This window comes from Mustela lutreola, chromosome 14, assembly GCF_030435805.1.
Source record: "Mustela lutreola isolate mMusLut2 chromosome 14, mMusLut2.pri, whole genome shotgun sequence".
In the NCBI taxonomy this organism is placed as follows: Eukaryota; Metazoa; Chordata; class Mammalia; order Carnivora; family Mustelidae; genus Mustela; species Mustela lutreola.
In genome coordinates, this window is record NC_081303.1 from 34,419,699 (window position 1) to 34,437,791 (window position 18,093).

The window sequence follows — 18,093 nt, forward strand, 5'->3', positions numbered from 1 at the left end:
CCTGAAATTTAGTGAACATCAAAGGAAAGGAGGAGATGGAAAAGAAGGGAAAATTGCATCGGTATTGCTTTGCAGTGGCATAATTGTATATCTGTGCCACCCCATTGGTTTTCAACTATTTCAGTCTGTAAACTTCTCTTCCACCACCACTGAGAAAAATCAATCAGTCAGTCACTGGGCCGTGGCTGCGAAATGTGAGAACGCGCAGTTCTCTAATATTAAGGAGAATTGCGCGACTTCCAGTTTAAGGCCTATTTTTTAATGACCCACCTGTGTGGGAGACCCTGAGTCACACAAGCACTTGATTGTCTTCTTGCTTTTCCAGAAAACGCTCTTTCCCTCCGAGAAGAGGTGACGTTTGCGGACTTAAGTGTGCGTCCTGCTGGGTTAGCCACAGAGCGCTCCCTTTATTTGGGGAACGGGGAAGGCACCGCCCGTCCCCACCGCCTCCCTACTTAAAGATGACCTCAGACCCCAAGCTCACACTTTCCAAAAATAAAGCGGCACCCAGGCGCTTCACCACACCCGCAAAAACTGGCTCCGAAATGTTTGACCAAATAGTTTGGAAAAGGGAAAATGAGAGCTGTTGTAAGCCAGGTAATTCACGGTAACCATGGCTACGGGGTTTATTAGCACTAATACCAGGATGTGGTCAGATCAGATACAGATCAGATACTCACGAATGTGAGTGCTGTCAGTGTGTGCGCTCAGAAATTCTCCAAACTGGAAACTGAGCCCCTAATGACTGTGATTCATAGAAGATAGGGTGGGGGATTCGGGGGTTCAGAGGGTGGAGGGACCCATCCATTCAAGAAGCTCGGGGTTCTAATTTTAGCTTTAATTCAGCTTTCCAGCGCAATCCTCTAACGCTACTACCTTGCATTTCGATCACAATTTTCCCTTCTGGGTGATCTTTCCTGTTGTTCCTTCACAACAATCTTGAGAGATATCTGGGGCAGCGAATGGCCTCTTTTCTCAGACCAGGAGAGAGCTCAGCCAGCTTGCCCAGTTTGCCCAAGGTCAGAGGGTTGGAGGACAACCAAGCAGGGACTGGAACTGGATCCTCTGACTCTAAATTCCATATTCTCTGTGCTGCACCCCTCTGCCAGCTTTTTGTATTGTGCTCGGGACATTTTGATCCTCATTCATCCGTCTTGCAGACATCCCAGATCCTTACTATGTGTCTGATCAGCCAAAGATCTAGATTCTGGAGGTGGCTGGCGAATTCGACTTGCCTTTTGATTTTTGTCCTCATTTCTCCTTTTCAAGCCCCTCAGAAGGAGGGCCTTGCTCTCCCCAACATACATTACAGCGCAAAGAATAGGGAACGCAGTCCCGTACTGTCCAGGGTGTTTGTAATCCATGGGCTGCGGGCTCTCAGTGTCTCCAGGTACCAGGTAGGGGACGAGACCGAGTGAGCCTGGCAGGGTGGGGACAGGGCGTCGGATGAGGGTTGAGGAGGGAATGCAGGCCCTCCTAAAGCCCCAGCAGACTGCAGGTTGGTGGCCAAATTTGGGGGCTAGCTAAAAATTATTAATTTTACATGAAGTTAGAGGAGGGGAAAAAATAACGTAGTAAAATAAAATAAATAAAAGTGCCTATGGGTTGGAAATAGCTCTTGGACTGTCCGTGGGCACTCACAGGGACTTTCTGGGATTTCTGGGATTTTCTGGGATCTGTGACCTCTAGGATTTTCTGCCTCTGGGTTCCTGACACCTGCTGTCATATGTGATACTGTATTTCTTTTCTAACATTTGTGGCTGTATTAAAACATCAGCTCCTTGAGGTCACAGAAGACACCTTCATCAGTCAAGAGGGTATCCTTAGGATGTGACTTTCAGATGTTTGGTGGGTGACGGATGCGGTCAACACCCACATCGTCTGAGAAGAGAGGGTCTGGAGATGGAGCACAGTTTCCTGAGCATGGCCGCTGGGTAACAAGCGTAGGGGGGTCACAGCAGAATCCTCCAACTCAGATCAGACGGCAGTCAAACCTCTTCTGACGTTAGTAGCTCTGCAGCGTCGGGCAAATTACTTAAATCTCCAATGGACTCAGTTTCCTCCTCTGTGTAGCGGGGATAAAAAAGACCCACCTCCTGAGCTGTTGAACCAGGCCACGTCTGTGAAGCCTTGACGCCACGCACAGAGCTGGGGCACTTAGAATGCAACAGATGGTGACTTTTTGATTCGGCAGATCATTCCCTGTGTCTGTGAAAGGTGATAAGACATTTTGCCAACCTTCTGTTTTGAGGCTTTGCCTCCTGAAGTATCTGTGTCAAAAGAGGCCAGTCAAAGAAAACAAGTGAGCATTCTAGCTGAACGGGGAGGAGAAAGGGGATCGTAGCAGACAAAACAAGGTACCCCTGAGAAACTAGATCCTGGAGGTCAGAAGGGCTGAAAGAGGGAAACGCAGCTAGAAAGGAACAGAAATTAAGTTAGCAAGAAAGCAGGAGGAAGGCAAACGCATTTGCCCTGATTCCTCAGGAGTTGGCTAACTAACTCACTTCTTAAACCAGTTCAGGGAAAAACTGATCAAAATCTGATTAAAACATGGATACCTGAGTGGCTCGGTCGATTAAGGGTCTGCCTTTGGCGCAAGTCATGATCTCAGGGTCCTGGGATCGAGCCCTGAGTTGGGCTCTTTGCCCAGTGGGGAGTCTGCTTCTCCCTCTGCCTCTGCCCTTCCCCCTTCTCATGCTCCTTCTCTCCCTCTCTCTTGCTCTCTCAAATAAATAAAATCTTTAAGGTCCCCGCTGTGTGAAATACACGTAGGTCAGATGCTTGGCACACATTATTTCTTTTTGCTCCTAGCGATGCATTCATTCGCCCCTCCATCCACCCCACAAGTACTTCTTGTCGACCCGCCTTAGACAGGACACTGTACCAGGTACTGAGGAGAAAACAATGAGGTACAGTGGATAAAAACGCCTAACCCTCTGAGAAATGTGCTACTATCTCTGTTTACAGGAGAAAAATTCTAAACTCAGAATGTTTACGTGAACATTGCCCAGACTCCCCACCAGTGTGAGCAGAAGAGGCAGAGTTCTTCCCTGGACGTTTTCTAGGTTAGGGGTAGGAACATCAGGAAATTTCCATGTGATCTCGAGGACGTGAACAGGAGGAATTTGTTCACCTGCTAACAGGTTGCAGGGGGGATATTCAGAGCACTGCTGGAATTTTCAGAGAATCAGAGAGACAGCATGTCTTATTCTAAAAGGTGACTGAGAAGGTTAATCATGAGTGTACAGCATGGAGCCTTTGGAGACAGTGTAATTAGGGATGAGAAGAGACCAAAAGAGGGACGAGAAGGAGCAAAGGGGAAGGAAGGGGATAGCGATCCCAGGCGTCCCTCACAGAAAGCCAGAGAAAGCCCAAATGGAAACCTTTTTAAAAACTCTTTTCTTTGGGGCGCCTGGGTGGCACAGTGGGTTAAGCCGCTGCCTTCGGCTCAGGTCATGATCTCAGGGTCCTGGGATCGAGTCCCGCATCGGGCTCTCTGCTCAGCAGGGAGCCTGCTTCCTTCTCTCTCTCTCTCTGCCTGCCTCTCAGTGTACTTGTGATTTCTCTCTGTCAAATAAATAAACAAAATCTTTAAAAAAAAAAAAAAAAAAAAAAAAAAAAAAAAAAAAACTCTTTTCTTTGTTCTTAAATTATTTTCTAATTATTTCCCTGGGATCATCTTCGAGTAGAGCGAAGATGTCTTCCACCTCCCCTGTATTTCCTGGCATAGCTTAATTAATACTTGATTGATTGAAAGATTGACTCATTTGAACCTGGAGTGAAATGGAGCTTTTTAATTTTCTTTTCTGCTGAACCTGAAATAGAGCATATAGTAATTAGGAAAAGATCCCTTGTTATCAGAAAGTCCCAGCTACAATGGGCTCTTTATAACTGAGCAAAAGGAAGCTAGGTGATAATGTGGGCGTTGATAAAGCACACCCCCCACTCCCTACTGCTTTCAATGATATGGAATTTTCTTGATCATTATTTCCACCTGAAATGAGTGAGTTGGCTGGAGGACGTGGCTGGATTGTGGGCTAAATGACAGGTCATTGTCATCAAAGTCCGGCCACAGATGTGACTGATGGTCACGTTTTTGTGCTCTTCCTGGCCCCAGCTCTCTCTCCCTAATGACCTTGGCTGACTGATGCACATTTTTTCGAGATCTCTTCTCCTTCAGGACCCTCGGATTAGGTGGCATGACTTCCTTCATTGATCCAACTACAATGCAGACTCTGGACATCCAAATGGAATGAGACAGGTCAGGGCGGTGTTCTCCTGGAGCTCAGCTCCCATGCAGGAAGACAGTCAATACATGTGCAAACTGAAGTTACCAGAATATTCTGTTCGAGTGGGAAATGTAAGGGTGGAAAACACTACAAAGGTTAAGACAGGATGATGTGGGAGAGGTGGACTGGAGGCTGGACTTCTTAGTTAAAAATGCTTCCTGGTAAGGTTCCATTTAGGTGGAAATGCATCTGAGCTGAGCCCTGACTGTTATGAAGTGGTCAGTCATGTAAAGACCTGAGAGTCAGCATATCAAAGAGACGCAGAAGGTCCCGAGGGGGTGGGCAGTCCTGAAGTCAGATGCGTCCAGGACACAGAGAGTAAGAAAGGGGAGCAAGATGAGATTAGATGAAGGAGACACTTGTGGGATCTGGGAAGGGTTTTGACTTCACTCTACAGGTCTCAGGAAGCCATGGGGTAGTGGTGGGGCGTGGAGGGGTAGGGGTGGGGACAACATTGCCTAGCTTGTGCCGGGAGAACAGCCCATGGAGAGGGAAACAGAGAAGCAGATACTGCTTGGGAAGGTGTCTTGGTAATCCTAGCCTTGGAATGGAGAGGAATGAATGGATTGGGGGTTTATTTTGGAGACAGAGTTTATAGGACCCACTGATGGGGTGGGGATGGGGGTGAAGCAAAAGGGATCTCCTAATTTCCTGGGGCTGCCATAGCCAAACACAAGCTGGGTGGCCTGAAGAGCCAAAATGGATCTGTCTCCCATTTTTCTGGAGGCTAGGAATCTGAAATCAAGGTCAGGTGCTTCTGAAGGCCATGAAGGAAGGATCTGTTCCAGGCCTCTCTCCTTGGCTTATAAAAGGCCATCCTCTCCTTCTGTCTCTTTCCATGGTCTTCCCTCTGTGCATGTCTATCTCAACGACCAAACCTCCCTTTCTATGAAAGACATTGGTCATACTAGATTACGAGCCCTCTTCACTCCAGCACGATCTCATCTGAACTAATCACATCTGCAACAACACTGTGTCCAAGTAAGGTCACATTCTGAAGTACTGGGGGCTAGGACTTCAACATAAAAATGTGGGGGGAAGTGAGACCATTCCACCCTTAACTGGGGGAGCCGAGGATACAGTCAGTCTTCTGCTTGTTCTGAGACTGAAAGAAACCATCCCTTCATCAGCTATGAATTAGCACCTACTGGGGGACAGGCATTGAACGAAGGTGTCACATTGAACAGAAGAGTAGGAATCACTGGCATGTAGGATCTTGCAGCTGAGGGCAAGAGAAACAAGTCAGCAAGTCCTGTGTATATTAGTGTATGGAGAGAAAATATTCATGTAGATGACTTTTTGTACTTTTCTGTATTCTTATCATCTTTCAGAGAAAACACATCATTGTAATACAGTAAGATAAGGACTGTGGAAGGTTAGTGGCTCCGTGAGGTCTCAGAAGAGAAAGAAAACAATGTGGGGAAGCTTGGGTGTAGGGGGCGCTGAGAGCCCCAGAAGACCTCCCAGAGGAGGATGAGGGACACGGTTCTCCGGTGCATGGGCCGAGGGAAGAAGGCGAGAAGACATTCCAGGCAGATGGAAAGGTGTGTGTCACCGCATGACAAAGGAAGAGAGCAGGAACGTTCTGGAGAATTCTGGAAGATGGGGTCATAAGGGTGGTGGTGGGAGATGAGGCTGGGATGATAGGAGGGACCAGCTCATGAGGGATTTGTCCTCCTTGCTAAGGAGCTGTGATTATCAGGTAAGAGAGGAAGAGCTGAAGAGAGGCTGAGCCGGGGCACGTGACCACTTGCAGACTTCAGAAAGGCGAATTGTAGGAAGGAGGAACCAGGAGCCAGTCTGAGAGTTTGGACAAATATGATCGCAATGGGGACAAAGAAAAGGGCCTCTGCACTTCCCAGACCCCTTTCTTTGCCTCTCCGACCACTCTCTGCCCTCTGTACTCACAGCCAGAGCTGCCCAGCTTAAACCACGCTTCACCTTGGACTCCTGGACCCGGGCTCACAGGCTCCCAGGCCCTGGCCACCTCCTCTCCTAGGATTGGCCTAGCTCCTTCCCCCTTCAGAGACTTTCCTTGCTGTCCTGACCCCTGGAAGGCCCTCTGCAGACAGCTGGATCCCCGCCTTTCCTCGGACCTCCGTTCAAAGTCATGTCCACACGGGCCAACCAGTTAACTCCTTTAAGCACTAACAACACAGCTCGGTTTATTTGTTTGTGCCCTTGTTTGTTATCTACCTTCGCCCCGTAAGTAGTTTGACCACATCTGTGTCATGCCTGACTGGGACTGTAGTGTCTACGACAGGAACAATGCATGCTAGGAGCTCACCAGTCCACTGGCAGAAGGAAAGAAAGAGCGAGGAGAGGCAGGATGGTGTAGTGTGGGGTGAGGAAGGAGGTCCCGCCCTGCTCTGCCCAGGGGACGGAGGGCAAAGAGACTGTATCCAAGTCCTCATAATGCTGCTTCTGATGGACCCATGTATGTATTTTAATTCTGAAATGGTTGCTTTGAAAAAGAACGATAAGTGGAACAATTTAGAAGGAATCTTCTTACTATAAGAAAACTAGAGAAGGGGGGGTGGAGAAAATGCTTTTTAAAGGAGACCCATAGAGTCAAAGTTATGACTTCAGAACCATCCCAGTTCCAAAAAGACAAACAAAATCATTATGAGCTCAGGAGCTGAGGGATGCTCCTTCGGAACAGCCTGTTTGTTTGGAGTCAGATAATAAGGGCTCACAGGAAGGGCCAGGCTCAGCTCCGAGAAGCTCTACATCTACTGTCTACTGACTCAGCTTTCACAACCGCCAACTATTATCAAGTCCACTCAACAGATGAGAGAACTGAGACCCAGGTAGCGAGGGGAAGTGACCTGCCCCGTGTGATACAATCAGTGAGTAGCAGAGTCGGGATTCCAACACAGGACATTTGGTCCCAGAGCCAGCACTTGGAAGCACTTGGCTAAACCCCTTTCAGGTCAGAGCTGCAAACTCTCTAGGAGAGTTGTTGGCCTCATTGCATGTGTGTGTTAATCTCTACCAACACTACCTCTTTGCTGCTTGTGTAAGTCAAGGATGGGCTAACTGCTTTAGCAAATAATCCTCGGAATCGGTGGCTTTACCCACCAAAGGCTTATTTCTCACTCACTCCTGTTCACTGTGGTCCAAAGGGGCGCCCTGCTGGCAGTCGTTCACAAACACCTTCTTCTCGGCCCATCCCAGGGGCCTTGAAGTTCTCTGCCGGGTCCTCAGCGTCTGGCCAGCCAGGGAGGGTGGACGAACCTAGAGGATCTTGGGACAGATTTCAGGAGCCAGACCCACGTTCCTGTGGCCAGAACTCGGTCACGTGGCCCTACAAAGATTTAAGGGAACTGACGAGGACAGTCTAGCCTATGCCCATGATGAGGTTAAGGTGGGCATCTTGCCAAGAGCTGCCTCAGTGTTTTATTTTTAAAGACTTTCATAAGGGAGACCTCGGCAGGATGAGGTGCTGGGAGCCAGAAGACATTGGTTCTGGCCCTGACCCCACCAATGGTCATCTGTGTGACCTCCAGCAAATCACAGCCTCTTTTGGTCCCAGATTCCTTATCAATAAAGTGAGGGTACCCACCGAAAGGACCCCTATCTGATTCTTCCCATTCAGAACGTCCATATGATAAAGCATGGTTTTCTTATTCTTAATAATCACGGTGCCTTAGTCATTTTTATATTGATGACCTCTGTGTGCCTTTGTTCAAAATTGCAACCATAATTATAACATTGATTCAGAGGGGTAAACCTATCTATTTTCCTCTAATCCTCAATATCTAGTTACACACCATAAATGTATACACTGGAGGGGGAGAGAGCTTCCAACTTTGCATTGGAACTAGTTACTTGAAACAATTAATTACACCAGGGAAAATACAGGTATCTATTTCCTCATGCCTGGAACCACATTTAAGTTGTAAACACAGTTCTCCACAAGCAGATTATTGCTGTGATCTGACCATTTTTGTACAAAACAGTACTTACATCTATTAGAGGCATCTGAGCATGGCAGGTTAGCAAGCTGAGAACAGTCAAGAAAATATATATCCAGAATGGCAGAGTTAATGACTGCTGAATGAGAGTCCTCTCTGTGCCCCCACTTCCAGAGCGCCCTGGTTTCTGAAGTACCTGGCCTTATTGTCACCGCTGGGATTTTCCAAGGACCGCAGGGGCAGGGTTTGGGCAGACGGGGTTGGAGAAGCCTGGGGCTGAACAAGATATTCTGAACCTCCAGGAGAAATGGCAGGAAGTCAGGTAGAGGCTGATGAGATTCTTATCCTAGGAAAAATAAAATATGCCAGACTTGGAGACCCGGGGACCAGGGTTGGAGGAGGAAGAGGGGAGCACAGCCAGGGACATGTCCTCACGGCCCTCTGCCCCAGAGCTCGCCCACCACACCTGCTGGAGAACCCGAGTCAGGCCACTTGTCCCACCCTCCATGCCCACCCTCATCCCTGCTGGCATTTTTCATTTTCCATGAATAATGCAAGCCCGCCTCCCACTCTCAGCCCCACCAACCTGACCTCCCTCACCTCCATGACACTCTTCCTTACAGAACACGGATCCATTCTGTCCCCTCGTTGCTGAAGCCCTATGGCTCCTACAGGACACACCAGCCACTAACATGGCTTACAAGCCCTGTGGGGGTGGGGCCGCCTGCCCCGGGGGCCTCACGTCACCCCCGTCACCCCCATTCCCTGCCGCTGCGTTCAGCCACACTGTCCTCCACATCCTTTTCAGAAGCAGCAGTGGGTCCCACCGTTCATCTGAGAAAAGGCACAAAACACTTATTTCCCTGTGTTTCTAGAATTTGGGGGGACACTTCATAACGTATTAACCACTGAACGCATTGTTTCTGCTTTAGAGGCAATTCACTGAAAAGGTGAGCACTGAAGAAAAACCTAGCATACCTAGCATGTTGCCTGAAAATGCTTTAGATATGTTTATTCTGTGTTTTGAGACTTCTCAGACACCCTGACCATGTCTTTGTCTTTGTACTGACCACGTTTTTGTAATTCAGATCTCAGTGAGACCGTCCCCACTCAGAGCCCATACCGCCGTGGTGGGCATTACTCCATCACTCAGTAACATCACGGGCTTCTCCTCTGGTCACGCTTTCCATATTATACTTTAGCACGTGTCTGTGGGATTCTCTGATGAGTCTTCTTCCCACACTAGACTTGAAGCACCGAAAAGGACTGGGACCCTGTCTGCTTGTTCCTGGATACGCAGGACCTGGCACGGTTCCCAGCCTCTCAGAGGTGCTCCATAAGGAGTCACTGAAGGAAGGACTGACCAGACACCTGTCCTGCTTAGAATTTCCTTTTCATTTCTTTCCTGTGACTCTGCTCCAGGCCAAACTGCTTACTCATTCCCCTAGGCTGTTCTCATGTCCCTTCACGCAGAGTCTAGAATTACAGCCACAGACCCTCAGACCAGCCATAAGCAGCAAGGTTACCCGTGAAGTTCTTTTCATTTAAGTGGGCTGGGGGCCCATGATTCTTTGGTGGTGAGGACTGGCCTTGGAGGTAAGGGAGGGGGAAAAGAAAGCTCAAGGCTAGAATTAGTCCATTGTCATCTGGAGATAACCCACTGTTTCTTCGATTGTTTTATAGTATTTTACACTTTACAAAATGCATTAACTATATTGAGCTCTTTTAATCCTCACAGCATCATTAAGAGGAACTCATTAACTTCATTTCGGAGCTGAGGTTCGGTAACTCACCAAGGTTACACAGATCGGCTCAAGGCTCAAACCCAGGTCTTCTAGCTCTGGGATCATTATGACCAATCAACACCTTACACACAGACAGACTGAAGCCTCTTGGAAGAAAGAAAGAATGAATGACTTTCTTCCCAGAGAGATACTACAGAGGATGTAAAGATAAGTCATTTCTGGTTATACAGAAAATGAACATAATGTTCCTCCTCCCCTCTCTCCTCCCACCTGCCCCCAATAACAACGACGAACCAATCAATTTGGTTGGCTCCTATTTTTGGTTTTGGAGGAAGAGACTAATTATCTTTCAAACAGTGTCAGCAATACTTGAGATCCAGCAAAGCGATGGGGTCTCCCAGAGAGCATTCCCAAGACCCAAAGTGTGGCTCCTTTTGCAAAGCAGTCTGTGGAAGTTCTAACTTTTAATTCATACCACCAAGGAGATATTTGATTGTTTCCTGGAAATGCTCACAATGCGAGACTCATAAATACTAATGAAACGGTATAGATTAGCAGAGCTCAGCGAGTAACCTGGGGGGCCTGAAAGAGAATTCTTAGATTAAAAAAATATAAAGAATACCTTCCTAATTGAATTTTCCCCAGACTGGGCTCCCAGATGTTAATGAATGCTCTCCTTGGCTATATGGAGAGTAGACTCAGATGAGTACCTTCAGGAATCCAAAAGTGAATTATCGACTTAGCTTTCGCTTGAAAAGAAATCTATTTACTCAAAGGCTATTTTGGGGTGCCATGGGATAGACGAGTTTGAGACAAAGGTTGGGAGGGGTAGGAGGACCTGGGACACTGAGTCAAACACGTAATTCAAATGCATGCTTCTATTTCGGCCAACTAAGCAACCGGAGTTGAAATTTGCTTAGTATATTTGTCTTTTACAGAATGATCCCTCAATAGTAATAACTCTCCTGGAAGAGGCTCTATGTCCTCATCTCTCATCACTGAATCCTAACAACTGACACAGGGCGTGGCACATGTTAGGTGCTTAATAACTGTTAGTTAATGCATGAAGAGCTCTCTTACTACATTTTCCAGAGCTGTTCTCACCCCTGTTCTCTCTTCTTGAAGGGCATCCTCCTATTACAAAGCCCCCAGATAAACACACATCCTATGGAGGCCCTCTCTACTCTGGCCACAGCCTACAGTCCTCCTCTTTCCCACCCTGAGCCCCAGGCTCACAAGGCACCCTCCTCTCCTGCCATGTTCTAGAAGTTTCTCTGCCTAGAATCTGTACCCATTCTTTTACCCATGTTTCTCTGCCAAGGTTCTCCTCTTCCCAGGTCCTCTTCAGATGGCTTTGCCTTCATGAAAACTGCCTTGATATTCTCCAAGGGCTCAAAACCTTTCCTCTCTCTCCCTGGCCAGACCCAAAAGTGGGCCCCTGATACGTGTCTTCTCACTGCAGGGACCGGTGTGTATCTGGCAAGAAGAGTTTGTCCATGAATGTGGTGGTGGTAGTGTCTAATTGGAGTCATAGAAATGCAGTCCAAGGAGACTTTGGTCCCAGGAACGTATACGTGCAGATTAAATTAGGGAGAAGTACCCAGAGCATTCCCTCAACAGGGCAGGGCCATCCCTCCAGATGGGCCAGAAAACTCTGGGGCCAAACAAGGACTGGAGTAAAAGCTAAGGTGACGGCAAAGCAAGAAGGAAAAGCCAGAGAGACGAGTGGGTGGGAAAGAGCGAGGCAGCGGAGTGGCCTTGATGGCGGGTTTGAGGATGTCCAAGGGTGTTTTCTCAACAAAGAGGCTGTGGGCTTGAAGGTGTGTGGGCAGATCCGTGGCCTGTGATGTTCCCAGGGCCTTCAAGGGGCTCGGCAGAGCCTTGGGCAAAGGGATGTGACTTCTCAAAACGCTCTTCTTTGTCGCATGTTGAGTTTAAGTTCAAGCAATCAGAGGCTTCCTATAAACCTCCACTTGAGCAGGCCTGGATGTTTATTGTGCGTCTCTTCGTGCCTTTGCGAAGTAGGTAACAATGCAAGTAAATCACTCTGCGGCCTTTTTCCACAATGCACTGGGATAAACATCGAAGTCAATCCAGGGCCACACATCGTAAGAGTCTCTGAATCCTGGGCTACTTGCCAAAACGGGTTAATTCCACACAAAGGAGTAGGCGGCTCAGAGCAACTCCTGTGAGAGGCTCACCCCTCGGGGACCTGGAATCAAGTTTTCCGGAATCTATAAGGTCAGCTCTGCCAGGCACTCGCCGTGTGACCTGTACCTTGCGGGCTCACCTATAAGATGAGGGAAATAACCGTACCTGCTTCATTAGGTTGTGATGAAATGAATGGAGTCAGTTGGTGGGAAGTGCCTAGAACGGTGACAGGCATCTCAGGGCCATCCCATGGCGCTACTTCTTTTTCACGGACCAGATGGCACGGGAGTAGGTGCCAATGTATACAACTGAATAATTTGTATAAATAACGTCCTAAGGGTGTGAGTCCACATGCCAGCAGACTAGGACTGAGTTCAGATGGACTTTGGAAGAACAGACGGGTACATGGGACACATATAGAGTGCTATCCAAGGAATCAGACATCTGAGGACAACCCCCAAGGATAACCCCGTACCCAAGAGGGGCTACTCATCTGTGTCCCAGTGCAACACAACAGAAGGAAGCCTGGACTTCATGCTGACTGTGAACCCAGGTCCCCCAGCCCTTATCTCCATAGACAATGCACCATCCTGTTGCGCTCTTTAAAAATATAAATCATATGGAAATGATTGGAAAAGTATCAATTAAAATACAAATATAAAGTAATATCATCGTCCCGAACTCTGGGTGTTCATTGCATCTCTCTGTGGCCTGAGACATGTCGTCTCCCCCACACTGGGCCTCAGATTCTTAATCTTTAAGTGAGAGTTTTGGTTGGGATGATCCGTACGGTCTCCAGCCTGAAAATTGATGAATCTTTGATCTTTGGGTGCCAGGCCATGTCTGTACCAGAAGGTGTCATGGATTTCCTTGAAACATGCTGCCCTCCCAAGTCTTTAGACGTGGGAACCTGTGGATTCCAGAAGCAAAGGAGCCTTTAAGACCTCTTGCTCGAGAGCTGAGGCCTGAGATAGATCTAGAGAGGTGACAGGGGTACCAGTAGAAGAAGGGTCCCTCTGTACAAGCAACCAGAACAGCTGTAAGTTGAGCTCAGGAGGGCAGCTGGGACCCCATCCCAGTTTCCAAACACCATAGCTGAACAGCCCATAAAACTCCCTATCCATCGCAAAGAACAGGACCAGGCAGAGAAGGAGACTGGGGAATGTTTGGTTGAGGGACAGAAAGCAGACATGAGTGTGATGAGAGAGAAGAAGATAGAAACAGAGAGAACCAGCGAAGGGTCTCCCACTGCAAAGCTCAGCGAGTCCTCCTTGGGCACAGGAGTGGGATGTAAGGAGGGAGGAGACGGAACAGAGAAGAGAGCATGAAGGCAGGGGTGAGACAGGACAAGGACCACTGGCCTCTTGGCCTGGGGGAGGTCCAAGCCCCTTATGACAGGCAGCAAGATTTAGACATTTCCCCTTGTGCTTAAGCTTTAGTAACTATTGAAAACGGCAAGTTGTATTCAGAGGAAGTCACATGCAGCTGTGAGGAGTGTGTGTTCAGCACCTATCCGGTGAGCTGCAGGGAGAGGAGGTGAGAACTGCTCTGGGAGAGGCACTGACCCCTGCCCAGAACACGGACTCTGCACGTGGTTCATTTATCCAACAAATGCTGAGCACCCACCATGTGCCAGGCCTGGTAAACTACTAGTTCTTGTACACTAAGTCCTGTATAGTGTGTATATGAATTAGTTAGTAGTTAAATGCATGCATTTATTTTGTTTATTGGGTTTCAACACCACTTCCGTGAACTCTGGAAATCTCCAAGTCCCTCCCTTCTCCTATGCCCAAAAAATATGATGTTGTTAAAAATCATAGACCATTCCCGCTGCATTTCTCCTGAATTATGTGTTTTGCTCTCTTCAGCTGCTGATGTTGGTATGCCCAAACCCAAAGCTGGAAGAGGAATAAGTGACAAGTGGACAAGGCTGTCTCCTCTTGAGCCCAGGACTTGCTAGGGAGCTGAGAGCTTCTGCTGGCCCCAGTCTAGCCAAGCACCATGGAGAAAATCAGCTCCTTCTTCAACATCATTTGGGACACCATTTTGACCAAACACCAAGAGGGCCTCTTCAACACCATCTGCCTGGGCATCCTTCTGGGGCTGCCACTGCTAGTGGTCATCACATTCCTCTTCATCTGTTGTCATTGCTGCTGGAGCCGGTCAGGCAAGAATGGCCTACAGCCAGACGGAAACAAGGGGAAAAAGAGGAAGAAGAAGAAGAAGAAGGCTGAAGAAGACCTCTGGATCTCTGCACAGCCCAAGCTTCTCCAGATGGAAAAGAGGCCATCACTGCCTGTCTAGTTAGGCAGGAAGCAGAGACGTCCCCCTCGGGAACCAAGCCACCTGCTAACTACTACAGGCTAGAGAGCCCTGATGTGAGGCGCTCATGTCCACAGAGGAACTAACCAAGGGACAAAGCTGAGGCTGAGTGCCCCCACGGAGGACAGCCCGGAAAGAACTCCAGACAATCCTTGTGTACTGTCAAGGCAGCTATGTGTCTAATAGTAATGCTCGTTGCCACCGACTCAGGCATGCCTTCCACCTGTCTCCAGCAAGCTCGAGATGCTAAAGCACAAAGAATGTCCAGACATTTTGACGTGTCTCTGAAATGCGCACACATGCACACACATACACACATGCACGCACATTCCGGCAACGGGTACCTGGGCTAATGTATTCTGTTCATCAAATGGTCATTGAATATCTACTTGGTGCAAGTACATTATCTGCTCTCCCAGAAATGTCTCATGGGAAGGCCCAGCCAGATTCTAGCACACGTGCACAATTATATAACCAGGAAGGTACCTCTGCACTGCCTACCCATCTATCACTCAGGTCAAAGCTATGTGCTTTCCTGTTCTTGTCCCTACATAACCTTTTACTGGAAATCCCTATCTTCGGACATTCCAGCAACCTGGTACAGCTCCCATCCCTGTATATTGATACAGACACGCCCAGTTCCCATGTTTCCCATCTGGGAGGCAAAGTTCAAAATGAGAAGGATCTAAATTCATTGAAAGCTCCATCTTGCAACCCATGACAAGGTTCCCATTTCCTTGTTGGGCATCTGATGTTGTCTAAGACCTCTCTTTGAGATGCTACCCCCAGAACCACTCAGCAAGCTACCCTTCTCCAAGCACCAACAAACAGCTCTTGGTAGTGACTTCTAGAATGCTCTGGAAACCAGGCATACTCCATCCACTTCAGTGAACTCCAGCGGTGGACCGGGGCAGTGTCTTTTTTACAGATGGGGAAGGAATGCTCCACCTGAGTTAGGGATCTCCTGTGTAACCAAAGCAGGGAAGAAATTAAGACAATTTCTGGTGCAGTCTCCCAGAAGGCACACTGCAATCATGTTTGTAAGGTTGTAATGGATGCGTGGTGTGCTGCCGAAGGGATACGGAAGTTACAGAGTGTCACTGAAGGTAGAATGAAGCTGTGTAAAGGTTTATGCTTATTTATCTCGAAGCTCAGGCACGTGCCTTGCACACAGTAGGTACTTAGAACTGTCTGTGGTTGCTGTTGGATATGCAATGATGTTAAGGGTAAACGCATAATGCCTTACCGATTCCCCCAAGTGACCTTCTTTTCTGAGCCCACTAATTGCTGCAAAAAACAGGAGGTGGGCATTGAATGCTCCCCAGAGGCCGCCTACAGAACCAACAGCCAGGTTGACGTGGGTGCCCTGAGCCCCATGATGACAGGTAGACGAGGTCCACAGGGAGTAGCAGGCTAAGGTTGGGAGGCCGAGTTAATTCACTCATAGGACAAACTGGTTGGTATTTTGATTGTACTGTGCCCATATTACAAAGACAGAGACTTTCCAAATTGGGAGCAGGTTGTGCTCTGAAAGGTCACTTGCAAATCTGCTGGGTAGCTCTCTTGAAATATTTCCCCACGAAGGCTGTTCTGGGTGACAGTAAAATTGCAATTTAATGAACAATGTTAGCTAAACTTCGATAGCTGTTCTGCAAGATTGGGTTCGTGGACAAATGTGTGCTCTTAGGCTCCCTGGGGCTCCCCGGTGCTCACGTGCCCTCCAGATAGACTCCAGGCCAGAAGAGGGCAGGTGTCTGGTGGTGACCGTTGCACCAAGGTCTTCTAACAAGCGACCCTGTGAGTCATAATTCTGGCCCTCATGTGTTTTAGAACCAGTCACATCCACCTTCCAGCACCAAGGGGTCCCAAATGCCCTGACTTCTTAACCCCTTTGAGCAGAGAAAGAAGCACTCTCTACTTCTCTGTCCCCTTGTACATGGGCAGCCTGTCAGAGAGCATCTAGCTGTCCCCTTCCCATCATCCCTCACCAAATGTCTGTGCCTCCCCATGCCGGCCACTGCCCACTGGGAGCAGCTGCCCTTCCTGCCTCCAACTCTCAAGCCCCATAAGATGGATGAGTTGGGGGAGATGCAGCACTGATGGCCAAGGCTGTGTGTCAGATGTGATCTAGGAGAGAGGATCGCTCCGATGGGAGGACCACACAAGGAACATGGTTGCCATGGCAACTAGCTGCTAGTTTGAATTAAGACGGCAGTCGGTTGTCATTGCCATGACAAGGCCTCTGTCTCCAGGTGCAGTGCCCTGCTGTTTCCTAATCAAATGGATTTGAACTACCTCCAGGCACGAAACACCCAGAAACCGTCCTCTGTTGCTTCCATAGCCTCGGACTCAGGAGACCCAGATGCTGCTGAACGAGGCTTAGGTTTTCTCCTCCCCAGCCTCTCCTGACAACCTCCACCAGGGACCCTCCAACAATGCCGGGGTACCCTAGGCCCCCAAACTTCTTTTGAATGCATGGGTCCATGCAAGGAACCGAAGCCAGTCATCGGAGCCATTCCCCATTCTTCCCGCCCATCTTCGTCTTTCTCTCCTGTGTTTTCTTCTTCTCTCATTCCTGCTTCTCCCAGCACCCCCATCCCAGGTCCAGCCCTTTCTTTATTCCTCCTCACATTTACTCCTTCTCCCGAGCCTCTTCCCCAGAGCTGCCACTGGCAGCCAGGGGCACCTTGGGACCAGAGCCTGCTTGGCCCATCTCGGAGACTTTAAGCTAATGGAGGCAAAAAGCATGATAAAGAAGAGGCTTCCTAAACCACCACGGGCTCGGGGATCGGAACAGCTCCAGTCAAACTTGGCCACCACCATCAGAGGTGGTCTTCTCCCCCACTGCTCAATGTATTTGCTTTTTTATTTCTTGGGGGGAAGGGACGGGGGGGAGGGGAAAATGTAGGAAAAGGGTAGTCACCTTTTCAAGAAGAGTATAAATGGTCCAAGCTGTATAGTATTTGTCAGTATTTTATTTTTTTCTGGAAAATTCAAACACATGCAAAAGAAAAATTTATTTAAATAAAAGACTTTGAAAATAAAAAGCTATGCCTGGCATCCTTACCGTTGGCATCAGTTACTTTCTTGACATCAGAAACTGCCCTCTCCCAGACATCACTCCGAAATGACAGAGGCAGCGACTCCCACTAGGACACAGAAGACCCTGCTGTCCCAGGATTCCTGACAAAGGACAAAGGACCAGGACTAGGCTCTCACCCCACTGCCTGCAGGGCAGACAATTGGAGACCAGGCACCTGAGAGGTGCCAACTGTGGGAAAAACACTGATGCTGCCTGGCAACTCTTAGCATTCCCTTCAATGAGGTCAATCAATGTCTTCTTAAAGGAGGGAGAGGAAAATAGCAAAAACTAAGTAAAAAATCAACCTCTAAGTTAAACCCAGTGTTGGGAAGGGGAGAGCTCCAAAGTGTCTATTGTAGCTGCTGAGGAGCTAGTACATGCTGAAGTAGACACACAGATAGAGACATAGATACATACATATGTTCATAGGTACTTAGATAGGTACACACACACACACACACATAGCTAGCCAACCAGCCAGGAAGACACACACACACCTATGTATAAACACCCATTTCATTTTCAAGTAGACCACTCCTTTGCACGGGTGGTGAAACGGAATGCTCCAGAGTCCTCCCTCAATGATA

General features: G+C 48.4%; 1 protein-coding gene across 1 annotated transcript in view; it reads left to right on the forward strand.

Moving 5' to 3' along the window:
• KIAA0040 (KIAA0040 ortholog) overlaps positions 1-17,471 on the forward strand; it is a 34,340-nt gene extending 16,869 nt beyond the window's left edge. The window contains exon 2 of the mRNA XM_059145338.1: positions 13,971-17,471. Coding sequence (XP_059001321.1) covers positions 14,104-14,406 — 303 coding nt within the window. The 5' untranslated portion in view covers positions 13,971-14,103 and the 3' untranslated portion in view covers positions 14,407-17,471. The remainder of the gene's footprint in view (positions 1-13,970) is intronic.
• The last annotated feature ends 622 nt before the right edge of the window (positions 17,472-18,093 follow it).